Genomic DNA, 25062 nt, shown 5'->3' with positions numbered 1-25062 from the left:
ACTGTAATGTATCATGTAAGCGATCTCAGCCCAGCTCGTTGGCAGCTACGATTTAATGACGCGGATGAAGGATAATGCAAGATTCGCGCCACCTACGTATCGAAAAATTCTATACTTCAAGAGAAATCTATCAAACTGCTGTATTAGAGAAAGTAGCAATTGTACGATAGTCATGTGATTAGAATTTAACGAGATGGTAGAAGAAAAGGCTATGCGAGTCCTGGTTCGTATGCCTATGAGGCCATCTCCAACAAATTCCGAGGTTCTAGACTGTGTTCCGGCTCATCCCTTCTTACTCATATTGGCATATAGGGCCCCTTTTTCTTGAAGTACTCCTTGTCTAGTGGAACAACAAATGGGTTTCGTTCAATACCAATATGAGGCTTTCCGTCTTTGCCAATATATCTACCAAAGGTATACGTACGATTTGTGATTGTCTTATCGCCCGACTCTTGTTGGTTGATGAAGTCCTCAGTAGCTTGACTAGCAACTGAATACGCTAGAAGTGACCCGAGAGAGGTCGGCATTCTAGGGAGTAGTATAGCCAGTGCTCGGGTATACACAGCCACGGAAATGAGAAGATAGACAGCCAGAATAGAGATACTCAAGATGAATGCAGGCTCGGATAAGAAGATGCGAGTTTCGACCCGGAAGATAGAGGCAGGGATTGGATCTATTTTGTCTGTGGCCTTTTGGAAGAAGGACGGGTTCAAGCCAAACAAAGTAGCGGCTAGTCGTCCGTAAAGATCTTCTAGAATTGGACGCATTGTAGCAGGATCTGGAACGTCGTGGGCTGGGTCAACAAGCGATCGGTTGCCAATCATCAATGTCAACAGGTGGTTGGTCCAGTCTGTCGTCACTGTTTCGTTGTGCCAATTTTGGTTAGATTGGAGGTTGGTTCGAGCTACTTCATCGACAATAGATTGGGATAGATTCGCGGGCCATTGTTCAAGGTGCGTAATGGGATCGCCTATCTGCTCAGTGGCGATGATATTGTCATTGGTATCCACAGTAACGTCAAACACAGCGGCTCGTAAATGTGACTGGCATATGAGTAGCGTAGAGCTCAAGCTACGGTACCCCGGCTCTTGTTGCGTTGGGTGCACACGCATCCATCCCGCAATCAAAGGCGTCTTCGACCAACATACATCTCCCATATATGTATTGATAAAGGTAAGAATCATTTCCCGAGTAGAATTTTGTCTAGGGAATTCGCGATACACTGGGCTCTGAAGTATAGAGTTGCAGTCAACATATGAACCGTAAGCCACTGTGCGACGTCTTGTTGCAAGCGTTCCTGATTGGCGTGCACCCGCTGCTGCCTCTAGTTGACGTCCAGGCGCTGCGTGCCCGTTATGACGACTTCTGGAGCCAGTGTAGCCAGGAGCGGTCGCTGGTCCGTGGTGAATACGACTTTACGCTCTTTTCATTCCTGGGTCTCCTATGGGCCGTCTTGTACTGCGGCGCCGTGACTGCCCCTAGATCTGTCCGGGACGAGACCTCTTCCCTCCGCGCTCCCTTCCCCGAGGCCTTTCTGGCCCACCTTAAGTCCAAAATGGATGAGACGCTGTCATTATCGTGTTATCATGAGGTGGCGACCCTTGATGGGCTCGTTGCTTCGGTCCTCGTCTTTGAGTGCGACCCTGATATGGATGGAATTATAGGCGGGCCATCAGGTCTTTCACGATTGGTCCAAGCAGCAAAGACCCTGGGGATTGACTGCGAGAGATCTTGGAATAGGGGCGGCAAGAGCGATGTGGAACATGATATGGGTCGACGGGTATGGAAACATATTGTACACCTCCAGATAATGAGTGCCTTTACATCGGGAGGGCCGTTGCCATCACAGCTCGGCAAAATAGAGACAGATGAAGGTGACAACAGCGAGGTACTCGACGACATGACTTCGACGGCTCTTATTCTCGCCGCAGGGTGATACGAGACGGCCGGTGCTTTACGACATGTGGTGGAGAAGTGTTCAGATACTCAGAATGGAATGGCGACGGAGACGTCCGAGACACTCGATCGATACATCGCACAGTTTCATGACAAGCTCGATGACATGATATCCCGGCTATCGGCGAGCGGTCTCCCGGAGCATGGCCAGATCCCATCGCAGTTATTCGAAGCGAGCGCTCCAAATAATCCACGGCTGTACGGCGACTATCCTCGGCAGCAGACCGTCCTCATTTCGTTTGCACGCACTCTGCTCTCTATGATGAAATATCACATTTCGATTGTCTCGGGCCGCATGTTGGGGTCGCCCTGGAACAGGTAAGACATACCCAGATTCAACCCGGTGATTTTGATAGCATGCTAAAGCGGTGAATGCCTCCAGCTTAATACCGAACTGCATCCTCTTCCTGCATAATTATCTCCACGTTTCCCAGCTGCCTGCTTTCCACCCTTATCGCTGGCTCTTCCCGGGTAAGTTGCAGCCACTACACGAGTGCTTCGTCGTGCTCCAATACCTAAAACAACCCAACCAAGAGCACGACGTCCAGATTTTGCACAATCTCCTAAACGAGGTCTTCGACATATTCAAGCCTCGAGAGAGTGGTGATGAAAGTGGTGCCATCGAGCCTTGGCAGCGAGCTGCCTGTGAATTATACGCAGCACCATGGACCATACTGCGACAAATCCACGATGATATAGAGAGAAGAACATTCCGACAAGGCGACCCTTTGATTCATTCACCAAATGATGATGATGGTGATGGTGATGAAATGGGAAATATATGGAACGATTTCATATTCCTTGATCGAGGACAGCTATCGTCACCCACGGTGGTGTGAAGTCATTAAGATGTTTGCCATGAATGTGATATGATTTTATGGGGGTTCTAAAATCTGCTGTAGCCTGTATTATGTCTACGATTTGGAAACAACGGTGCCCCCGTTTTTTGTACAATCGTACAGCCTGATCTTCAGGTTCTTGGCTAAAGCTCACCTCTAAATCCTAAGCTCCAGGAGTTAAAATAGAGAATAGCAAACAAGTATCAATTAATGTGCCTCTAGAAACCTGGCAGCATTTCATCGCCTATCCAACTATGTGGTCTATCGTGTGATCTATTCATCTATAAGATGTCCGCCCGTGTTTGGTACGTAATTAAGCTGAGTGTAACCGCCTAAATTTGGGAAAATATAAATTAGATAGTGTTAAATAATTCTGTAATTATTGGATACCAGGAGGAAAGAAGAGAATAGGCACTAACCAGAAGACTGGGACTCTGAATATGTAAAGTGGTTTCTTTCATATACCAGTTAGTTACTGACAATATGCAACTATTAGTCTTAATAATGAAGAAGAGGTGGCTGTTTAAATCGATATTATCCCATTGATGAAAAACAGGAAGAAACAGGAAAGACTCCTTGTTTCCTAAAAGAAACGGAGGCTCTTTGATTGATAAGCAAACCAACCGTCACGTATGTACACACAGCAACAAGTGGATTCTCTCGGCCGAGAGCAGGCAGACACTAACATCATCGCTTCTGCTGTAGATACTACATATAAGAGACGGAATCGATCATGTAGTTTCGCTAGGGTTCCCCTAGCCTAATACATTACCTCTACTGACGCAAAATCACATACGGAATACCCCTCATTTCTCCATTGAACCGTTGACATGGGTGCACTACCAATCCCCCCGACTCCTCCTGGAACAGACCTCACGGGAAAGACGGCGATTGTGACTGGCGGCAATGCTGGATTGGGACTCGAAGCGGCTCGGCAATACCTGACTCTCAAAGCTGCCCGTGTCATTATCGCAGTGCGCTCTCCAGCTAAGGGGAAAGAAGCCATCGCCGAGCTGAAGGCGGATCCTACCGTGCAGAAATTAAACCCAAATGCGGCCATCGAGGCCTTTCCCCTAGACCTCGATGATTTCCAGTCTGGTGTCGACTTTGTGCGCAAGGTCAAGAGTGAGGTCCCGGAGCTGGATATACTGCTGAACAATGGCGGTACCAACATCCTCAAATACCACAAGAGCGCAAGCGGACACGAGCGCGTGATGCAAGGTCTCCCATTATCCGCTCGCATCCTGGTGACGCGCACATTGCTAATACGCGAAACGGCAGTCAACGTCTACACCCACTTCTTGATATCTCTAGGTCTCCTCCCGTTGCTTATATCCACTGCCGAGCGTCGTGGTGCTCCCACACATCTGAGCTTCGTCGGCTCTTCAATGCAGAGCAGCCACTCACTAACCAAGAAACCCCTGACCCCCAACGGGTCGTTTCTGGAGCACTTCGACGACCAGAAAACCTACGACGCAATGACCCGGTACCAAGACAGTAAGTTCATGGTCAACGTGCTCGTGCGAGGCCTGGCGAAGGTAGTGGGAGAGGAGAATCCGAAGGTCATTGTCAACCACATGTGTCCCGGCCTCGTGTACACAGGTTTTGACAAGAATCTTCCACTGTGGTTGAAACCACTCATGTACATTTATCGCAGAGTTTCGGCACGCCATGTCTCCGAAGGCGCTCGTACGCTGATTCACGCCACGGCGGCGGAGGGGTCCGAGTCGCATGGCAAGTTCTTGAGCAACAATATCATTCGTTCGTACGTCTTTTGCCCCTTTCCCCCTAATTTTGTGTCTTCTTCATAATTAGTTAACTAATGTTTCTTTCCTTCCAGTGGCGAGGTCCCTTTCCTGGATGAAGCAGCTGGTAAGGCTTTTACGGAAAAAGCATGGAAAGAACTCGTGGCCGAATGCAGCAAGTTTGAGCCGGGGCTTAGTCGATATGCTTAATCAACATCATAACATCGTGGACTTTGGAAGCCGCGCAAGCGGAATGAATATAGATTCTGGAAGTGTTGTATATAAGTTTAAGTTGTGTGTCTAAGCTGTTTTGATACAGATTTTTATGAATGGTGCAAATGCTAGTATAAGTCACCAACGCCTTTGATTCAAGGAACAGCAGCTATTGGTTCGATCACCAATTAAACCTGCTCCTTATACAGATTTAGTCTCGATGTTAAGCTCTAGATGACAATAAACAGTGAAATAACTGAAGGAGGAAAGCAAAAGGCTTGGGAAAATAAGGCAAGACAAGGAAGTGTACACGAAAGTTCAGAGAGGAAAACAGACAAGAAAATACACAGGAAAACCAAAGAGACAGAGAACTACAAGGAAGGAAAATATTATAAGCTGCTAATGGTTAGTCCCACCGTGAAATATCCAGATGCAATGACGTCCTCCGGGGCCTTGTATTGGAAATCCAGGCGGGACGAACGAATATCGCTCCCTCATTATACCCTTATATCGAGAGCCTACTGCTTGTGCTTTCTTTTAACTGAAATAGCATTGGGGAGCTTTTCCCTAAGTCTGGTGGCCAACGATGAGCCAGAAGGTTCCATGTCGGGGTAGTGCTTGAGGACTTCACTCCGCCCGTTCTCAAATGTTGCGAGCTTGACAAAGTCACGCTTGCCTTCATGCTCCTCATTCTCAAATATATCCTCGTCACTCTTGTTGTTCGCGGCATCGAAAACCTCCTTCGTGTCGTCGCTTATGAGCTGAGAAACGGCATGCCAAATATTACCGTAGCGCGAGTGACGAGTCTGGATAATGTATAAGACTGTTATTATGGCAACGTATAGCAAGTGAACGCCTAAGAGAATAGTGACTGTAACAAGCCCGTGGCATCCAGTCTTGTTACATCTCGACGGCGCTCTGACAGCAGTAGTTGAGACGATCTGGGCGTCCTGCAGCAAGCTGCGCGAGCTCAAATACTGGTCATGAATTATTATTGCGAGCGCGGTGTGATAGGCTAAAAGGGCATTTGCTGGCCGGCCAGTCAGCGCTATGGTATCGCTAAATAGGATCCCAGTTTCTGGGTGAATTTGGCTAATGGACGCATAACTACAGAAATAGCAGAGCCCAACTGTTTGGTTGGCGTCATATGTAGCGACCGCATAATGCACCCATTCCTGTAAGAGAGGAGTCAGCGTGGCTGCCGATGCGGTGATATCGTCGTCGTCAAACCGCCATTTAGTATTTGCTGGACTTGTAGGCGGTCCATCGTGAGGCTCGCCTAGGATATGCAGGTCTAAAACCCCTCGGTCGGCAGAGCTGCCGCGTGGCAAATTCGATCCAATCTGTCGTTCGACGTCAGATACATCATATGCAAACGATCCAAATGACCATTGCGTGATAGGTTCTTCGAGGTCCCACGAAGCTGCCATACTCACTAGCTTCCGGTCCGCGGTAAAGGCATGGAAGCATAGTGATATATTGACCCGTACTCCCGTCGCAATCTCGTAACTTCGCCACTCCCCATTGTCAACCCAAGGTGGATCCTCAACATGCCCTTGGAGCTGATGCACGTCCTCGACATTGGTCGACAAGATCAAGGAGATCGGTACGTTCCTCGACCACGGCTGTTGAGACGAGTTCCATCTGGGCGCATGCAACGACCAATCAATCTGGCCTCCTACAGCACCAAGGTAACAGGCCACAGACTGCCAAGAGGTTGTAGAATTGTCATGACCAACAAAGTCGATTGGACTGGAACAAAGAAAAGCAATCTCCTCACATTCTCCAAGGGAACAGGACGAATTCGCATCCACCTGTGCCCCACGAATGGTGAGTTCATACTGCAGTCGGCCTTCGATTTCAATCGCGTGATTACCTAAGTCGTCTGTGTAGTGGGTAAGAGAGATGCCATATATTCGAGGTCTCATGCAGGCTGTTTTCGAGCTCATCACTATCGCGTTACCCTTAAAATACCGAGTTGATATTCGATCATTTGGCCTATCCAGCGGTAAAAACGCTCGTTGAACTAATCCAGTTTGGCTTAACCCTCGCGCATCTGGGAGGACGTTATAATCCGTGTCCAGTTCCCCAAAAACGCCGTATACAGGTTTCGATGCCCCAAAAAGCCAGTTGATTACTGATAAGTCGGCGCCACTTGGATCAAATAGATCTGGCATTTGGGTTTGACGCATATTGCTGACTATGGCGGAGTCTACAATATCTGATAGCAAGATAGTTGATGCAAACTGTAAACCCAGAGTTGTAACAGCTAGCAAGGATAACAACCAAAATTCAATAGACCAGATGAGGAATTTCGAAGATAGCATCATTTGAACCATTTTCAATGGCCCGTCATTTGTGCTCCGAATGATCGAGAACCAAGCAACATCGGGTTTCGGTGTGAACTTCTTTTCTAGCACTAGCGCAGCCAGCATGGACGTACACACTGCAGCTTGCATAGAGATAATGAAGCGAAGCCCTAGAGACGTGAGAGTTATGGATTGTGTCATCCACCCTCCAAGTGCGATCTGTCTCCAGACCCAGGTAGCGTCTGCGGATTCGTGACCTCCGTGCCCAAGCCAAAGAAACATCAAGAAGCCCAGAAGAACGAGTGCCACAACCGAGCCGCCAATGATGGTAAGTGAGCCAGAACGGCCCAGAGATTCTTTGATAGGGAGTCGAGGTGCTGGTACCGGTTCGATACTGTGCACTGCCATGTTACTGGTATCTTGAAAGAAGTTGTCGTCTGGGATATCTAGTGTGGTGGCTCTAGACATAGGTCTAGATGAAGGAATATTTCCATCGGGAACTGAACTTATACCGACACGTTGTTCACGCTCCGTGAGCAGAAAAGCTGGCGTTCCTGGCCTTGCCATAATGGTGTCATTATATCCGCCGCTGGGGACTGGACTTAGCGAGCGACTGGCTTCAGGAACATCACCTAATACATCTAGGCCTCTGCTAGCCTGGGTGTCCTGATAGTATATCATTAGTCGTTGTCGCTACTAGACGGTGGCCAGTGATAGTACCTGTAGAAAATTTTACGTTTCTCGGTGTTATTTGATCGTTTCCTCGGGGTAATATTTGTTAGGTCTTCCATACTACGTGTAAACCAATTGGTGTGTTCACAGGAAGGTCGTAGACTTATTAAAAGGCCTCGAATCGAAGGCAAGATCGCACTTATTTAATGGTCCTCTATACTAAGATACCGATCTCATTGTATTGCCGTATATTACTCTAAATATAAATTCAAGCCCCAAAGAGCTAATTGTATTACAAGAGCCATCCGCAGACAACGATTCATCTACATATAAAAATAGCTTTGAAAGTCAACCAATTAATAAGAAAAGAAGGGTTGGTTTGTTTATTTGCCTTACTGGTTGTTGAAGGAATCGTAGCCAGGGCAAGAAAATTGCTGGCTTCATTGGAATATAAAGGAACTAGTAAGGTAATTGGTTAGCATTCGTCACCGTCGTATTTTAATGTCGTAGCCCCCTTTGCCTCTGAATACCATCAGGCTGAATAGCGAGGCATGATCTCGTGTGACTGTAGAAGCTTAAAGGGGGCGGTGCACTATTTAAAAAAAAAAAAATCAGCCGCAATTCCGTTGTTGGGGGCGCGTGTAGTTTTGCACCTAAAATCTGGAAGTCGGTACCCCCTTAGACTTGAGACAGTGCTTATGTTAATTAAAAACTTGGGGGTTTGGAGACAAGTGTTGCATGCGCGTAAGCCAAACATGCAGATACCCTACGGCTACGCGTGCAAAAGACCCTTCATGAAACTTCAATATTAAGACATGCAAGCCCGTATTGCTAATGTGAAGTTATACAGACTTCATTAGCAATGGCTTGGGAGATTAGCCGAGGCCGTAGCAAGGCAGAATTAGTTGTATATAATTAGTTCCCAACCCAGCCACCAAGGCCAGGAAGGGGCCAAAATGGGCCATACATCACTACACATATCCAAATAATCACCCTCGCCCTCGCACTCCATCCATCCTGGATAGTAGCAGCCCCTTTTTCATTCATCCCACTCTACCCCGTGTGTCTACCACATTGCTCATATCGCTCATATTGAGCGCTAGCACTAGCAGTACATTATCCCACTGCTCTCATTTCATCATCAAGTAGGGAGCAGAGGAGTTGGGGGTGTGTAAATCCGTGGCAGCAGGTAGCAAGACGCATCTACCCGACCGTAGCCCATCAAAAATGCTGATTCTATCACAGTACAGCCATCTTCGACACCTCAATTTCCGTCTTTGCCTCCGTATGCAGCCTCGTAGCGTTCCGGATGGTATCAGCTGCGTGGAAAGTCGTTCTCTCAAGTAACATGTTATAACAAAAACACTATATGATGGCCGTACAAAGTGTACTCTTCATTAACCCTCGGATCCAAATACCAAATTCCTCACCCACAGGAGCCGCTCCTCATAACAAGTTCCTAAAACACTACAAATCGTATGCAAGAACCTATGTCCCGCATCGCGGATCTGCCAAAGACTCCTAGAATGATGTAAAAGTGCCGCATAATGCGCGAGGATGACTAGTGCTTGCGGCAAGCGCTTCACGACAAGATCAATGAACTTGGCATCGACGCAGACGGACCAAATGAAGGCCATCTGGTGCACGCGCGTATGTGTCTTGGCGGCCGCTACCTCGTCCAGACCAACCTGTAATAGCTCTACCGCTCCAAGACATATCTTGAGGGTGTTCTCGTCTAACCCACGCGACTCTTCCTCAATCCAGCGACGGAGGTCACCTAGCTCGGTTCCGTACGCTTTCCTAGGCCGCTGGATACCGCTGAAGAGAAGGAGTGGCCATAATTCCGATTCAGGCAAGAGTTGCCATGCGTCGGATGCGATGGCACGCAGACCGCGGTGGACGTGCACGTAGCGACAGTAATCATCCAAGAGCACGGCGCCGTCCGACTCGATGCCTGATAATGTGTCTACTAACATGTGACGGCCGAGAATGGACGAGAAGAGTAGCGCGGCCGAACAGTTCCTCTCATTGATCACCAGTCGTTCCGAGTTGAAGAGATTGATTGCCTGCGTCTGAAGCTGGGAGGCTTCGGCGAGGTAGTGGCCGGCTTTGTCTGGCGTCACCACGGCCAGGTGTCGCGATGAGATGGCTAGTATCTCGTGAAGTAGCCAGGGAAACTCGAGAGCTAGCTTGTTCATTACTGTGGTTGCGATCGGGTCCATTTGCGTGTCTAATTCAGGGATTGCGATGGATGGTTTGTAGTGTAGGAGGAATTCCATGTGGTTCATGTTCACCACGTTACCCACCACTGCGCTCAACCCCGGACTGGAGAGAATACCCGCGCCATAGGGATTTCCATGTAGGCCCACGACGGTTCTGGTTTGTGTCCCGGGAGGAATGTGTGCTGTTGGCGTTGCGTTAGAATTCGGGCCGGGACTCGGGGCTTCATCTAGATGGCTTGTACTTTCCGGGCCGGTGGCGGTGGCGGCGGAAGCGGAGGCGGTGATTTCTATGGCCGCGGCGGGAGAAGCGACATATTTGCAGGTTCGATGAGTAATGGTACAGTGAGCGCAGGTTGGCCGCTTCTCATCACATTTGATGTGGCGACGCTTACACTCCTGGCAGCCAAGACGAGATTTCCTGTGACTTCGACGATTCATGTGCGCTTCACTGAAATGCAGGCAACGTATCTCACGGAACAAATGGTAGTTGTGACCATGAACGCGCGGCTCGTCGGGGAGGGACCTCGGTGGACGAATATTGGGCATGAGATGCGCTTGATGCTTATAGTAGTAGATATGGAGTAGGCGAGCACTCTGCGGAAAACCCCGTCCGAGCCCATAAAACTACTGCCTGTTTAAACAACTTAGCCTAGGATGTGCTGGGTGTCTCTTGGCATGAACAAGTGGACGTATATGATGAAGTCGAATTCTGCAAACAAACCGACCGACGCTGCGCTGCAAATTACATGTATGCTTTCCTAATACGCAGAATGCTATACTCCAAACAACACCAGTCGAAGTGACATGACATAAACCATTCCGCAAGTAATCGTGACACATTTGACTCATACGTGCGTCTCAGTCTTTTAATGGTGCTTGCTTGCTGCATATTTTCATCGCTATATGATCATCTCAATCCTTCCATCGTTAATATACCTAAATTAAACTTTCATACTTATCCAGACCGCTACTTTGCTGTTTCTGCTGCTGCTGCTGCTGTTGGGGTATCGGCGTCATTACATTCATCCCATTGCCCATCATGCTGTTCATGCTTCTGCTCCCGCCCATGCTATTCATGCTCCCAGTTGCCATGGGCGTAAGACTTGGTGACGATGTATGTCCCATTGACAGGGAGGAGGTCTGTCGTTGTACTCCCCCAGAGGGTGGTGGTGGTAGCCGAAAACCTGAAGACGCGTTGCTTCCACTCGACGGTGGCGGAGCTAGAGAGAAGGATGTGGCTTGATTTAGTGAGGGTCGCTGTCGGTTCGTGTTCATGTTGGACATGCTGGACATGCTGGATGGCATCATGCTAGTTGCAGCGCTCGAAGACGCCCAGGGGCTAGCTGTGGCGCCCGCAGACGATGACCAGTTGATGCTAGTCGAGACTGGCTGCATAGTAGAGTTGGCCTGCGCCGTAACTGGAGCAGGTTGTAGGGGCTTTGAGAATTGGGTAGTTTGAGGACTGAGCGGGCTGAAAGCTGCTAGATCCGGCGTCACGGTCCGGAACGATGGCGGCGCCTGTGCCTTGGGCGGATTGAACTGACTGTTGCTGGTTGGCGTAGGCGTAGACCACGAGAATTGAGCCGTGGGTGATTTGACAGCAACTGGAGAGCTGGCAGCCGGGGCTGGAGTCGAATCCCACCCGCCGCCATTCATCGGGTTGCTTGACGCTGGGGATGCCCTACCCTTGACGAGACGCTCAAAGTCGTCGTGTGTCGCCCCGTTCGTCGAATCGAACGTAGTTCCCGTGACACCTCCGAAACCTAAGAAATCATCATTCACGGCCGGAGCAGGCGCGGCTCCCCCGTTAGTAACAGCTAGCTCTTGCAATTTCTTTACTTGCTCGCCTTCAACTCTACGCGATAGTGATTTAATCAGCTGCATGAAGCTTTGGAATTGCTTGAGGTCTAGTAGCGGGCCGAGACTCATATTCCAAAGGATGGGTAAGATCTCCATCGCCACGAATTCTGCATCGGCAACGTCTCCAACAACTCGCAGAACATCTAGGGCAGCCATCATAACAGCCGGTTCTTTCGTCTTTATGACTTTAATTAGAGGGACGATTTTCTCCTGCATCGTGTATTTGTCGAGAGCACTGGAGGATGTCTTCTTCTTCTTCTCCGGACCTAGCCCATCGAGACCATCATCGCCAGAGCTTGATTCATTGGAGCCACCACAGAGGATGACGAAAGCACGACAACCGCGTACTTTGATTGCCAGGCTATTCGTCTTGCTGAAGACCGTAGCAACAACTGGGAAAAGCTCATTCTTGATTGTACTGAAATCGAGGATAGGCAGTACCTCTGGCAGCCCCCTCAGAGCCACATCGACCAGTGATGGTGTGGGAGATTCAATTGTAGCGAGAATTATCGGGAGAATATCTGGCCATAGTTAGTAACAACGCTGGATACATGTCTTGAGATCGCCATATGTCACAAGGCGACGCTTGATGGCGAAGTAGCATCTATAATATCAATGCTAACAACTTCCAAATTGAAGGCTTAATGGGACAGGCAGCAATAAGGGGGTCGAGCAAGTTCTTCGTTGGAGGAGTATAACACATACCATCTTTGAATTCCTTCCCCGAACAATTCTCGGCAATCAAATTGGTATTTTCTAGGACAACCATTAAGCCCGCATCCCGAGCTGAATCCTTCTCTTGGTTCTGTTTCACATTCTCGACGAATATCTCTTTAAGCTTGGGGCGAACCCTCTCACCAAAGGCACGCTGTGACGACGGCAAGAGACTCAAAATTTTGAAGACATTCTGAAGAATGAGTGAGAGTAGCTCTTTGTCCTTCATCTCCTCCAGCAAAGCTGGAAGCACCTTTTTCTCCATGACTGATTTCGGGAACGACGGGAGAACCTTGTTCAAACCTCTCATGAATGAGGATTTCTCACTGGGAGTCTTGGCAGGAAATGCATCAAGAAACCGGATTGTCGAGACAAGGATGTTATCAAAGTATTGACTTTCCTGGAACTCACGGGCCGTCATGCGCTGTGCTGGCCGCCTCGTGATTAGGCGTGGGAGAACATGGCTCACGAGATCCCTTGGCAAGGGACGTTTTGACAAAAAGTCATTACCGGAGGATGGCACGGTGGAAGATGAGGTAAAGATACGTCGGTAGGCGGATAAGCTCCCGCTCGTATCTATAGGGGAACGGTGAGGGGAATTATATAAGGAAATACATAGTAGGCCAAGCGAGAACATATCGGCGGATGAGGTAAGGTTGTTATCCAGGACAAAGTCCGGGGAGGTATAGTCTAAGTTGATTTGTACATAACGCGGCAAACGGGTGTCCAGATTCAGAACCTCGGAGAGATTGATGGGTTGGACGGATGTAGGTTTCGATGAATTTTCAGGGGGACTACAGAATGCGAGGCCACTAACTTTCCAGTCCGACTAGAGGCAATGTCAGTTCCGTATCGTTCAAGGATCTAGGTTGTGCTGGAGAAGAACGAGAACCAGTATCGTCTCGGAGAGAGGTAACATAATGTAGGAAACGTTCTGGAACAGGTGACGGAAGACGATCCAACGGACCTTTGCATTGATAAGAATGGCGTCGGGGGTAAGATTGCCGTGAACCAGCCCGGCATTCTCATGGAGAAACTCCAAGGCCTTGCTGACCTGAAGCAAGCCTTTCTGAATCTCGAGCTCGTCAATCTCTAGCTCACGCCTCCGCCTCACGCCGTCGGAATCCTCGGTGACATAGCGACTGGACCGACCCCCAATGCCGCCGGCCCTCTCTTGGTCGTCCTTCTCCTGCAGCAGGCTGGCAAGGGATGTAGTGACAGGCTCGGTGACAAACTGAAGTCCGCCGCCTCTCGTCTCTTCGACGGGTTCGACGAGTTCTAGGACGTTCGGGTGACGTAGCCGGGCCAGCGAGGATGCCTCTTTCTTTAAGCGCTCGATGATCTATTTGGCAGGTTAGCCATCTTGTTCATCATGACGCCCCGTTCCCGTCTTGTTTCTGGCCATGGTGGCATCTGTGTACAGTAGGTGGTAGCGAATAAGGTGAAGGGCCTGACCTCTTCCGTAGCGCGCTTGAAGGACGATGCGCTCGATCTGTTCAGTGTGCTCCCTATTCGCAGATAAACGGCATCAGCGGCGATGGCTCGGCGCGGTCGGGGCGCAATCGCGATCGCAAGCGGTCCTTACCATGGGAGTCCAGCGACTTCTTATCGAAGACGAAGACGGAATAGGGCTTCTGGGTGGATTTCTTCTTGGCATCGTAGATCTTCCAGGCGCCGGCGGTGGACGAGACGGTCTGGGAGACGGAGTAGTTGGAGTTGATGTTGGAGGAGAAGCTCTTTAGCGAGGAGAACATGTTGGGCGACGGGGCTGGGATCTAGGTTCGTGGGCGTTGACCTCGACCCTCATATCGCTGCCTTGGAATCGCTGCAATTCTTCCTGCAATGCCCCCTGCAATTCCGTGGCCGCCGTGTGCCGTCGGGTACCAAGTCGTCGTGTCGTCGTCGCCGCCCTTGCCGTCGATGTAGTGGGCTCTGTGTTCACTCGGTAATAGCGGAAGACGAATGAATTAATGGCTGATGAGCACGGTGTTGAATCGACAGGGCCGGTGATCTGTATTTGCCTACCTACTGCAGTCGAGATGAGGCCTACAGTTGCATACGTACCTAGGAGAAGACGGGAAAGTAGGTAGGGTAGAGTATGTAGATACAGAGAGAGAGAGATGGAGTGCTGTCGCGCGACGCAGGAAATTATTATTTCTTGTCACCCGCTTTGAAGTACTAGCGACCCGATCTGTACATGTAATGGAAGAGTGATCCAAAGTACTGAGTACATGCATGCTTTGATGTTTGTAACCTCCAGGGCTGTATCTCGATACCGGTATTTTGTATATTCGTACAAGCATGATCCACCCCTGCTGTACCATTACATAGTACCATTACCATCACTTATTCTCGTTGCTCCATTGCTCCATTTCTCCATGTAGCCATGATCTGGTCTGATCTGGGTTACCATTGATCCTACCTACTCAAAGTAGGCAATCATGCCCAGATGTCTGTGTGCTTCTTCATCAAGATATTCCAAGTTTGTAGACCTAACGAGGATCATCAGGATGTCCATGTCATCCATCCAACAAAGTCCTCCAACGAAATCCTTCCAATAGAGAGGCACCTTTATCGAAGTATCTTTACTCCGTAAGTAAGTCGGTCTTTAGCGCATTGACCCTAGCTATTTTAGATTCCTAAGCAGGCTCCGTCTTCCGTCTGCTTGTTCCGCTGTCCGCCCTTAGCCGCCTCGATGCGTCCCGTCTGTCTGGTCGTTGCTCCGAGATCGCAACCGGGACCCTTGATCCTGCGCTATCGTGGTCGTCACACCGGTCCAGTCGAAAACAAGCTTCATCCAGGTTTATTCCCGTCCGTGTCCTGTCATTCTACATTCTGCATTCTGCATTTTGCTTGTAGTGCTCGCCGAGCAGTTAATTGACTAGGTAACCGGCTCATTGGAGGGCACGCATTCGTTCTTGACGTGATCATATACATATTGCAACATCTTCAATATTTCCAATTTTCCCATTTTTCCCCCTTCCGCTTTCCTCTTTGCCCTACCCGCCAGCCATACTCTCAGATTCCAAAACATGTTGCGACCACTTCTCCCGCGATGCGCGAGGGCCCTGAGGGCGTCTACCGCTGCTGCGACTCCTTTTACACGCTCACCCTATGCTCTGTCCACATCGTCCTCCGTCTCGCGATGGTATAGCATACAGCCCGCCGCCGCTTCGACAGCCAAGCAACTCGACGTCGACCCTTCCAAGCTCACTATTCAGAAGACGACGGATCCTAAAACTTTGGTAGACCCGAGCACGCTGGTCTTTGGCCGACACTTCACAGGTAATCCTTTCCTCCTCCCTCCTATCAGCGTATGAACTGACCGGCTAAAAATTCCCCTCCAGATCACATGTTGACAATAGAATGGACGCAAACCGAAGGCTGGCGCGCGCCCGCCATTCAGCCTTACCAGAACCTCGCTCTTGACCCGGCCTCGTGTGTCTTCCACTATGGCTTCGAGTGCTTCGAGGGCATGAAGGCCTACAAGGACAAGGCTGGAAAGGTGCGGCTCTTTAGGCCCGACAAGAACATGGAGCGTTTCAACAAGTCGGCCGCGCGCATCGCCCTCCCCACCTTCTCGTCACCAGCCCTCATTGACCTCCTCTCCCGCTTTGTGAACCTTGAGGAGCGCTTCATTCCCGACAAGCGCGGGTACTCGCTCTACCTGCGTCCCACCATGATCGGCACCCAGAAGACCCTCGGCGTGAGCCCGCCCGGATCGGCCCTGCTCTTCGTTATCGCGTCCCCTGTGGGCCCCTACTTCCCTCTCGGCTTCAAGGCCGTATCCCTCGAGGCCACAGACTACGCCGTGCGCGCCTGGCCAGGTGGTGTAGGCGACAAGAAGCTCGGCGCCAACTACGCGCCATGCGTCGTGCCACAGCTCGAGGCCGCGAGTCGCGGCTTCCAGCAGAACCTCTGGCTGTTCGGACCCGAGCAGTACATCACCGAGGTTGGCACGATGAACCTGTTCGTCGCCATCCGCAACAAGGAGACGGGGCAGAAGGAGCTCATCACGGCGCCTCTCGACGGTACCATCCTCGAGGGAGTCACGCGTGATTCGATCCTCTCGCTCGCCCGCGAGAAGCTCGCGCCCGAGGGCTGGCTCATATCAGAGCGCAAACTCACCATGGCGCAGCTCGCCGAAGCCTCCGAGGAAGGCCGTCTGATGGAGGTCTTTGGCGCCGGCACCGCTGCTATCGTCAGCCCCGTGCGCACCATCAGCTGGAGGGGCAAGCCTGTCGACTGCGGCCTCCACGAGCACGAGGAGTCGGGCGAGATTGCGCTGCGCATGAAGGGATGGATTGAGGGGAGACAGTACGGTGACGAGGAGCACGAGTGGAGCTACATCTGCTGATAGAGATGCTGATGATAACGAGAACCATGCTTGCTGAGTTATACCCAGGTAATGCTGTACGGTAGAAGGAATAAAAAAAAACAAAAATGAAGAAGAGAAGGCATTAATTCTGCATCCATAGCGTCCAGCCACTTTAGCACTTTGTTTCCTCGGCTCGAAACACTGAGAGAATTATGAGGAAGGTCAAACAGGGGGAAACAGGGGGACATAGGCGACGCTCGATCAGTAGACGAGCAATCAGATAGACAGCAAGGGATTTGATAAAGAGTGAGCGAGCAAGGATAGAGATCATGGCACACTACACTGCATGGCGAGCTAGATGTACAGTATGAACAGTCAGCTTGCCTACCTGTCTGCATGCTTGACTATTTATCAACTGATCTACATCGTTAATGCCAAACCAGATTAGATTGCATAGACAGTAGTAAAACGAAGGTGATATCTGAGTACGTGGTAGAAGATCATTAGATTAGATCCAAGGCATCAGATTTGATCAACACTGTTTTTGAAACTATGAAACTATCTCCACTGTGCTCGCTCGCCTGTCTCTCCTCGTTGTTTTCTGCTATTATTTAGTCAATCTTGAATATACTAATGCGTGTGTATATATATTTATGTTTCTCTGTGTGTCTGAGTAGGTATGCTTTAGTGGCATTTAGATCGAGAATTTTAGTACACATTATGAAGCGCACGTACCTCACCTCCCACAATATTAGATCATAAGAACATGGAAACAGTGCACTCGTAGTAAGAGGTGTAGCATCGATCTCTTGTTACCAATCCTCTCAATTCTATTATCTTACGATTTCATCTGATCTGTTTTGATATCAATGATTTTGCAGGTCCATGTATAGGTACCTCTTCACCTACGTATGTCAGGCACGAGGGACCTACCACTTGAAATCCCTCATCATGAAGCGTAATGCAATGTGAGTTTATTTTATCCGACCTGCCATATATATAGGCAATCTCACATCCCTACTTATATTGAGATAAAATAGACAGATGGACACAATATATGCATCTATACACATACGTATATATATGCACATATACCGTCTATATACGGTTATCATCTACACAATAAATATATGTTCATCTGTCTACCTGAGTAGTCATCCCATTGAGATATGAGGATGAGTAGATGCAACCTTAAAATCAGTAACAGTATCTTTACCGAGGGAGACCAAGCCGACTAGGACGTAGCATTTCAACTCATCCATTCATCCTTGTCCATCTTATCCTAAGCCCGCAACGAAAATGAGAAACCAAAATATGAGGCGTGAATATATTATCACAGGAAAAAGAAAAGAAAAGGAAAAGGAAAAGAAAAAAGAAGGAAAAGGAACAGCCACTAGATACCCCATGCGTGGGCAGACAGACAGACAGACAGACAAACAGGCAGTATCCGTTCTATGTATGTATTGTATGCATATGATGTAAACTTGCGTTCTCTAAATTGATAAAAAACAAGAAACCCCTATTTATCCATTCACTTTCATCCACTGATACGACATTGTCTATCTGTGCATTCCCTGACACCCAGCTCATCCAGCTAGATGAGACACAGCAGCAGCCCGAGTAAAACAAGGCAACGGGAGTAACGGGGTGAATTTAGAGACAGAAAATAGGCCAGTATTTGATACCAGCAGAGTATATTGATTCATATATTTCTCTTCCCCAGCCAACATAACGTTGGGTGTTCGTCTAAGTACGTAAACCGAAAGAAAGTAATACACGTATCCCATATCCGGCAAGATGACATTTAGTAGTAGTAGTAGTAGTAGTAGTAGTAGTAGTAGTGATTCCGACGGTTCTTCCTTGACCTACTTCTTTGAAGGATCCTCTAGAATGCCCTCGGCTTCTAACCTCCGACGGGCCTCCTCGAGAGCCCAGGTTTGTATCCTGCACAACTGTCAATCAGCAGGAAGTTCATTACGCTAGGTTCATTACAAGATAGAAGACGAGGGAGAATGGGGAAGTCAAGGGAAGCGAAAGTAGGAACGAGGGGCAGAAACGCACGAAGTATCAGGCTTGAACCCATATGCCACACCAGCCAAGAGGACCGAACCGCAGAAGCCGTAGAAGAAGGGCGTCTCCCAGCCTTCCTTCTGGTATTTCTCGCCGGGCTTGACGCCGAACAGCCAACCCGTGGGAGGATCGTACTGCGGACCGTGAGACGCCGATGTGCGGGCGCTCGCGGTGAACTGCTGTCGGGTGGATGGGGTGGATTGCTGGAGGGCCAGGGCGCGCGTGGCTCGGGCGGCGGTGGTTGTGCGGATGGCGGACATGGTGGTCAGTTGTATGTGCCCTTTCCTTCCTTCTTTCTATCCTACTTGTTCTTTCTTTCCTGATATTCCTTGCGTCGATGTTGATGACCAGGCGATGAGATAAGATGGAATTGATGGGCGCTATTTATGGATGTGATGGATGCTTGTTTGTTCGATCCACGATACGGAAGACGTGGAGTGACTTCCCAACTGGTGGCAATGACGGAAGGGTGTTGCGGTCTTGTTGGTCAATGATCCGGCGGAAAGGAACAAACAAGAGATGGTTTGCTTGACTTGGCTAGGTAGCTAGCTGTCGGTCGAAATGGCGTGGCGGCGTGGCGGCGTGTGGAGGGCAGATTCGACACAACCAACGGAAGAGTGGAGATGGGGTCGAGGGGGTGAGAGGATGAGAGGTGCTTCTCTTCCTAGCCTTTCTCGCCTTTCTCTTTAATTCCCCAATTGACGACACTTCGGCGTAGTGGTGGGTTGGTGTTGGCGTGGGTGGCTGAATGAGGAGAGGAGAAGGATTCAATTAATTAGTTAGGTTAGTTAGTCAGTCAGTCAAGCCAGGTCCGAGTCAAGACAGGATACCAAGACATGTCAAGCTTGTCAGGTTGAGCCAGGTTAGAGTCAGAGGTCCGTCACCTGTAGCCGGCCGCTTCGGTCTGCCCACCTGCCCGGTGGAGACATCTGAGCGACTTTAGGTACTTGACCCTTCGTATTATGCATAGATGTATAGATGCATAGATGCATAAATATTCATCAACTTCAACAAAAATACCCAGGTCGACAGACAGTTACCACGTGACTCGTTCCTCATCCATATTTATTTGGATTCCTTTTTTTTCTGGTTTCCTTCTCGACAATCCCACTTGCATACTACACTTACATATTGCTATTTGCTCGACCACCGTAGATGTTTGACTTTCTTCTCAGCAGGTCGCCTCAATTGATCCAAACAAGCGTGAGTTCAATTCCTCTTTCTTCTATTCCAGCAATACGCGACGTTACGCACTTCCATCACCACCGTGGTAACCCGGAAAAATTATGATGATCAATCACTTCTAAGAACAGCCAACTGAATTCCTTCATGTTGATACTCTTAATATATCAAGCTCAACAGTCTGATGTTTTCCCTCCTTGAACTTCTACTCGTTTTCGCCTATGACTACACCCTGCCTGGCGGTGCTAATGCTCTAATCCAGGTTTCATGATGAATGTGTAATGCATGGTAGATGCTGCCTCCAATATATTGAAGAGGGATGACTGCATCTTTCCGTGAGGTGGATAAGACAGGACAACAGGTAAACAAGATGGGATAGTCGGGCACGTAATTTATATGGGCGGGTAGATCCGGCATTTAAGAAACGAGTCGTGGCCGACTGCCAAGAGTAGAATTGCAATCTCATAACACATATCAATAAATAATCATGCATGCACACACATGGAAAATTAGAATTTCGCACCCGCATTGTGATTGATACGTAGTAGTAGTAGTAGTAGTAGTATAAATCTCTCATCTTCCGTCCCCCCCCCCCCTCCATATCAACGCAAAGCTAACCCCCCCTGCCTTTCTTGATTTTAATTTTAGGTCATTTGTACGCTACCTAGGTACACATGAATGATCAATCGAACCACTCATCGAAGAGGACCGTTTGGTTTGTAACAAGAGGTCGCGAGACGAACTTCTTCAATTGGCTGCCATTCGACGCCTTCGTTGCTCGCTATATTCACGCCCTGTATTTATTTCACAACGAACCTCCCTTGCCTTCCACCGTACAGGAATAAAACAAGACGAAAAGCACAACAATAAAGATAAGGGAAGAGGAAGCAAGACTCGATCACTTGAATACACCCATGCTATTCCTTGGCATATGTCCAACCTTGCACCCAAGTTCCGTGTCTAGGTTCCGGCTCTACCATGGCCCGCCCGCCCACTAACAAGATAGCCATAGTTGAAGAGCTGGATTCGACCGCGGCCACACGCCCTCTCGCTCCCCCTCCCAGACCAAGCCCTTGGGTATGTCGGGTTGATGGCGAAAGGCAAGGGGAACCACCCCCTCGAGGATGCTCTTATGTAATCAAAACTCTATGTGTAGTAGCGGGGCACGAATCTCCTATAGCTTGAGTGTTCTCGTATCTCATGGACATTGGATTGGCGTCGGTTGCATGCGCGTACCGCTAGTCCCCGATACACTCGTGATAGAACGGATGCGCTAGTCATAGTCATCTCGTAAACTGCGCTCTCAAATCGATGATAACGGTCAATATTGTTGGCGCGAACACGATCGGTTGAACAACCAGCTCCACTAACCCCCTTTCCTCCCGTCAATACACCTACAACTCCTCGTCCTCAGTGATTTGCACTGCTGGCACCGACTTCTTCATCTGTTGATCTGCATTAGCTCTACCTAGCACATCCCCAAGAGCCGAGGGGAAATTCGCTGATCGATCCTCTGCCGTGCCGTCTGCACTGGCTCTGTGCTTCTTCATCGGACTGCCGATAGTAGACTCGGCTGTGAAAGCTTGAGACAACAAACTGGGCGCAGTGTCAGGAGCAGGTTGATTAGGCTGTGCTGTCTCTGGGGGTGTTGAATCTCCACCTTGAGGTCCAGCACTGGGTGATTTGCGATTGATAGAGTCAGGCTCCGCCGAGTGCTGACGCTTGAGCTGCAGATCAATCAAGTTAGGATAGACGAACAAGACAATAGTTATACAGCATTTTTCCAAAGAAGAAAGGGGGCTCACTCGAATCCTGTCAATGCCTGCCTGTAACTCTCCCGTCACCTTGGCATCCTCGGGCTCAAGATGCGTCTTGATGACCTTATCATCGACGTCTTCCATCTTGGCCAGCGGATTCTCCTCGTCGGCGTCATCTTCGTCACTATCATCATCCATCCCACCACCGGCGTAACCGTTACTCTTCCTCCGCGCCTTGCGACGATTCGCGGCTTCCGTTTCTTGATCTCTGAACGCCGAGAACCCCACGGTGCCTGTTGTTTTCAACGGGCCAAGCCCCGAAAAGTCCAACGTCGACCGTCGCTTACTGCCAGGTGTCTTCTGAGACTCTTTTGGTCCCGGAACTATCCCCATTTTCTGAAGTTGTCCTAAACATCTCTATGTAAGTAACTACGATCTAGCAACACGGGGTAGAAGGTTACCTACGCTGGCCGCGGTAGAAAAATGTAAAGACTGCATAAGGCTTTTCGGGGCCGTCGATACCTGTGACTGTCTGTGTGCTAATCGTTTTGGGGTCGAGCGTCTTTGGCTTCGCGAAGCTAGTAGTGTGCTCAACATCGGCGTCGATAGCGCCGTTACTTCCCTCCTTATTGCCACTATCGCTGTCATCATCGTCATCATGGGCATCAAACTGTGGTGAGTATTCACCCTTTTTTATCTCACCCGACGCAATCACTCTGAACATGGCGACCTTGATCTGGCCGGTAGCCTCGGGTGGCTCGTCGTCATCTGAGAGGGAGTCATCATCGTCGTCAGTGGTTCCCAGCGGGGCCTGGTCGTCCGAGCGGTAAGTGAGGGTGTCTCGCGTTCGGCGGGTCTTCTCAAGATCCAGGTCGTCGCCAGCCTGAGCGCTCGACTTTTGACGGCGGTGTCGCCGTTCGAACTTTTGCCTTCTCTTTTCTACCTTTTCAGCGGCATCATGGCCTTTTAGATCAAGACCATTGAGCCACCTTTCCAAGCCGACCTCGCGAAATAAGAATTCTCTCTCGGCAAGACCGCCGCCTTCGCTTTCAGGTACTTGAACCCAGCGAGAGTTAACCCAGGTCTCCTCACCAGGGCGCAGAAGTGTAGCAACTTCTTCTTTCGCTCGCCCGTCGAAGTAGATGTAGGCGGCAATGGTCTCATTCTCTGAGTGGGTCATGGGGATATAGGGCGTGACCGTGTTGGCATGTTTCGAAGGGTCTGTGCTCGAAGAAGGTAGAGGACCGGCGTAGAGGGGCTTGGGATTCGGGCAGTCAGGCGTCGTCTTCGGAGTGGTATAGGGAATAGGGTGACCGGGAGTGAGCAGCGTGATGGATATGGCGAATTTGGCAGGCTCATGCTTCGAAGTGTCAGGGTTTAGCTGGGGCTGAGGAACAGGTATATAGGTGCTAATGCGCGAGAGACGAGACTGCTTTTGCATGCCATACTCAGCAATAGGAGCCGAGTTGGCATGGATGCTGACGGCGATGCCCTTGAAGCAGGGCATCGTGGGTAGGGATAGCAGGGACGACGGCTACTACGACAAGGACGGCAGCGACTTATAGCAAACAGGAACAGCGCTGATGGCGATATGAACAACACAGTAGCAGCAGCAGAGGAGCCCAGTTGTGGTTGGTGGCCTTGCAAAGTCGGAAAACAGAAGCGGCACCGAAATCGCAGGGTGGGCCTTTGATCGAGTTGGCGGTGACGAGAAAGTGGGAGGGAGCTACGACGATAGCGGCAACGGGCACAACATGGATTGGCGAGCAGGCGCTGGTATAGTATCCATTCAATCGCCCCGGCGCTTGTTCCTGCAATCGAGTACGTGTGTGTATAGCTGGCGGCTGGCAAGTCGGGGGCAAGCCGTGAGGGTGCTATGTAATACTTGGTAGGCGGGGGAGCGTTTCTGCAAGGAGGGTCGAAGGTTGCTTGTTTGTGTAGCTTGCTAGCTCGGCTGAGGAGGGCAAAGGGGGGAGAAACGCGGCGGTTTCTCTTGGCCGTCGGGATGTTTCCCAGCTTCCAAAGTGACTATGGTGAGGTCTGTAGAGCGGTGTTGTATGAGCAAGCGAGGACAGAGTGTCGAGTCGGCAATGCAAGGCCCATGAATGGCTGTCGAGGCGAGGACTTGGACGTGGACTTGGGCTTTCACACACTCGCGGACTGGGGAGAGAGACTTGATGGATTGGACGGTCGGTTCACGAGCGTGACAAGTGCGAGGCCAGGGACAGGGGGGCCAGGACTGGGACCAGGATGACGATAAGAGATAAGAGAGAATAAAGAGAGAGAGAGAGGACGGCTCAAGACGAAACTGGACTGGACTTGGGGTTACCACATCCAGCCATCCATCCACATCGGACTCTGGTGCTGTGCAGTGCAGTGCTTCGCGTGTTTCCAAAGCTGGTAAGCAATGAATCTTTGTTGTGAGTGTTCTTGGCCGTGGTGATTTGTTTTGGGGGTGTTTGTGTTTCTCTCCAGAGGCGGTGGGGTAAGCTGGAGGAGTACATGCAGGTGCGCTGTACATGCGCTGTACTTGCGCTGTACATTGTCTCCTGTAGGTACTGCTACTAGTGCTGTCTAGTGCTGTCTAGTGCTAGGTACTGTACAAATACAGGTGCCTTCAAGCACTTGATATTCTGCTTCATTTCCCGAGACAACCTACTTAGTATGCATATATATATCTATTCCCTCGGCCAATCTCGCATAACGCAGAAGACTTTTAGATATCTGAGCTTTTTCTCACTAAGTACTTACCTAGAGGTAGGTATCTACATATATCGTCTTAGATGCCTGTATACCTATGGGACCTACCTGCTCTGGTAGTGTGAGCATTCCCTTATATACCTACCTAGGTAGTACATAGCTTGCTGAACTTCACCTATCATTTCCCCCACCGCTTGAGACAGAATTTTCGAGTCCAAAAGTGTTTCACCGCCATGTACAAATTTTCAAGGGACTGCAGTGCACTGGTAGGTACCTAGATACGTAATAATTATGTGTGCCCCTCAACCTAACAAAGGATGCATGATGAAAAAGAAACTCCTCCTCAAACAACTCAGATAATCCTCATCTGTATGCCCAGGCTTGCTGGTGCGTGACCAAGATGCCGAGACTTGTTCGATGTCGAGTATGTGTATATGTTATTAGATGGGTTGAGTTATATGAGATACTTGCAGTGTCTGGTATGTACCAACCAAGAATATATAAA

The 25062-nt window shown here is 49.7% G+C and overlaps 10 protein-coding genes across 10 annotated transcripts; 4 read left to right on the top strand and 6 right to left on the bottom strand.

Annotated features, from left to right (window-relative positions):
- Positions 1-296: 296 nt before the first annotated feature.
- Positions 297-1184, bottom strand: F5B22DRAFT_662087 (uncharacterized protein; the record flags this gene model as incomplete). Its single annotated transcript, XM_047980418.1, has 1 exon — positions 297-1184. The coding sequence occupies one exon, from the start codon at positions 1182-1184 to the stop codon at positions 297-299; it is 888 nt and encodes a 295-aa protein (XP_047825289.1).
- On the top strand, positions 1174-2140 carry F5B22DRAFT_551265 (uncharacterized protein). The gene has a single exon (XM_047972958.1). The coding sequence runs from the start codon at positions 1256-1258 to the stop codon at positions 1934-1936; it is 681 nt and encodes a 226-aa protein (XP_047825288.1). The 5' UTR covers positions 1174-1255; the 3' UTR covers positions 1937-2140.
- Positions 1997-3263, top strand: F5B22DRAFT_662085 (uncharacterized protein; the record flags this gene model as incomplete). Its single annotated transcript, XM_047980417.1, has 2 exons — positions 1997-2274; positions 2339-3263. The coding sequence occupies 2 exons, from the start codon at positions 1997-1999 to the stop codon at positions 2793-2795; spliced, it is 735 nt and encodes a 244-aa protein (XP_047825287.1). The 3' UTR covers positions 2796-3263.
- Positions 3264-3403: 140 nt separating this feature from the next.
- On the top strand, positions 3404-5011 carry F5B22DRAFT_551248 (putative carbonyl reductase). The gene is made up of 2 exons (XM_047972956.1): positions 3404-4560; positions 4636-5011. Exons 1-2 carry the CDS (start codon positions 3626-3628, stop codon positions 4748-4750), a joined length of 1050 nt encoding a protein of 349 aa, XP_047825286.1. The 5' UTR covers positions 3404-3625; the 3' UTR covers positions 4751-5011.
- A 573-nt stretch (positions 5012-5584) lies between these two features.
- On the bottom strand, positions 5585-7887 carry F5B22DRAFT_551255 (uncharacterized protein). Its single transcript, XM_047972957.1, has 3 exons — positions 7783-7887; positions 5984-7728; positions 5585-5928 (listed from the first exon to the last, which is right to left on the bottom strand). Exons 2-3 carry the CDS (start codon positions 7627-7629, stop codon positions 5802-5804), a joined length of 1773 nt encoding a protein of 590 aa, XP_047825285.1. The 5' UTR covers positions 7630-7728; positions 7783-7887; the 3' UTR covers positions 5585-5801.
- Positions 7888-9131: 1244 nt separating this feature from the next.
- On the bottom strand, positions 9132-10394 carry F5B22DRAFT_640177 (uncharacterized protein; the record flags this gene model as incomplete). Its single annotated transcript, XM_047977820.1, has 1 exon — positions 9132-10394. The coding sequence occupies one exon, from the start codon at positions 10392-10394 to the stop codon at positions 9132-9134; it is 1263 nt and encodes a 420-aa protein (XP_047825284.1).
- Positions 10395-10697: 303 nt separating this feature from the next.
- On the bottom strand, positions 10698-14417 carry F5B22DRAFT_551189 (kinase-like domain-containing protein). The gene is made up of 5 exons (XM_047972954.1): positions 14116-14417; positions 13986-14038; positions 13498-13872; positions 12522-13359; positions 10698-12337 (listed from the first exon to the last, which is right to left on the bottom strand). Exons 1-5 carry the CDS (start codon positions 14282-14284, stop codon positions 10893-10895), a joined length of 2880 nt encoding a protein of 959 aa, XP_047825283.1. The 5' UTR covers positions 14285-14417; the 3' UTR covers positions 10698-10892.
- Positions 14418-15235: 818 nt separating this feature from the next.
- Positions 15236-16906, top strand: F5B22DRAFT_551198 (branched-chain amino acid aminotransferase). The gene is made up of 2 exons (XM_047972955.1): positions 15236-15815; positions 15878-16906. The coding sequence occupies exons 1-2, from the start codon at positions 15563-15565 to the stop codon at positions 16885-16887; spliced, it is 1263 nt and encodes a 420-aa protein (XP_047825282.1). The 5' UTR covers positions 15236-15562; the 3' UTR covers positions 16888-16906.
- A 1681-nt stretch (positions 16907-18587) lies between these two features.
- Positions 18588-19914, bottom strand: F5B22DRAFT_629230 (ESSS subunit of NADH:ubiquinone oxidoreductase-domain-containing protein). The gene is made up of 2 exons (XM_047976468.1): positions 18910-19914; positions 18588-18792 (listed from the first exon to the last, which is right to left on the bottom strand). The coding sequence occupies exons 1-2, from the start codon at positions 19176-19178 to the stop codon at positions 18714-18716; spliced, it is 348 nt and encodes a 115-aa protein (XP_047825281.1). The 5' UTR covers positions 19179-19914; the 3' UTR covers positions 18588-18713.
- A 1580-nt stretch (positions 19915-21494) lies between these two features.
- On the bottom strand, positions 21495-23364 carry F5B22DRAFT_652101 (uncharacterized protein; the record flags this gene model as incomplete). Its single annotated transcript, XM_047979557.1, has 3 exons — positions 21495-21827; positions 21906-22264; positions 22323-23364. 3 exons carry the CDS (start codon positions 23362-23364, stop codon positions 21495-21497), a joined length of 1734 nt encoding a protein of 577 aa, XP_047825280.1.
- Positions 23365-25062: the final 1698 nt, after the last annotated feature.

This window comes from Xylaria bambusicola, assembly GCF_022495145.1.
Source record: "Xylaria bambusicola strain CBS 139988 unplaced genomic scaffold F5B22scaffold_81, whole genome shotgun sequence".
NCBI classification, from domain to species: domain Eukaryota; kingdom Fungi; phylum Ascomycota; class Sordariomycetes; order Xylariales; family Xylariaceae; genus Xylaria; species Xylaria bambusicola.
Note: the sequence above shows the minus strand (reverse complement) of the source record. Positions and strands in the feature narration are given on the sequence as shown.

Bases quoted from the DNA above. Each gene is read 5' to 3' on its own strand.
- F5B22DRAFT_551189 (XM_047972954.1), bottom strand. From the start codon at position 14,284: ATGTTCTCCTCGCTAAAGAGCTTCTCCTCCAACATCAACTCCAACTAC. The intron at 13,873-13,985 runs GTCAGGCCCTTC...CCTGCCAAATAG, and splicing joins TCAAGCGCGCTACGGAAGAG to ATCATCGAGCGCTTAAAGAA. The intron at 12,338-12,521 runs GTATGTGTTATA...AACTATGGCCAG, and splicing joins GGGGAAGGAATTCAAAGATG to ATATTCTCCCGATAATTCTC.
- F5B22DRAFT_551248 (XM_047972956.1), top strand. From the start codon at position 3,626: ATGGGTGCACTACCAATCCCCCCGACTCCTCCTGGAACAGACCTCACG. The intron at 4,561-4,635 runs GTACGTCTTTTG...CTTTCCTTCCAG, and splicing joins AGCAACAATATCATTCGTTC to TGGCGAGGTCCCTTTCCTGG.
- F5B22DRAFT_551198 (XM_047972955.1), top strand. From the start codon at position 15,563: ATGTTGCGACCACTTCTCCCGCGATGCGCGAGGGCCCTGAGGGCGTCT. The intron at 15,816-15,877 runs GTAATCCTTTCC...ATTCCCCTCCAG, and splicing joins CTTTGGCCGACACTTCACAG to ATCACATGTTGACAATAGAA.
- F5B22DRAFT_551265 (XM_047972958.1), top strand. From the start codon at position 1,256: ATGAACCGTAAGCCACTGTGCGACGTCTTGTTGCAAGCGTTCCTGATT.
- F5B22DRAFT_551255 (XM_047972957.1), bottom strand. From the start codon at position 7,629: ATGGCAAGGCCAGGAACGCCAGCTTTTCTGCTCACGGAGCGTGAACAA. The intron at 5,929-5,983 runs GTTTGACGACGA...CCTCTCTTACAG, and splicing joins CCAGCAAATACTAAATGGCG to GAATGGGTGCATTATGCGGT.
- F5B22DRAFT_629230 (XM_047976468.1), bottom strand. From the start codon at position 19,178: ATGTCCGCCATCCGCACAACCACCGCCGCCCGAGCCACGCGCGCCCTG. The intron at 18,793-18,909 runs GTGCGTTTCTGC...ACAGTTGTGCAG, and splicing joins GGGTTCAAGCCTGATACTTC to GATACAAACCTGGGCTCTCG.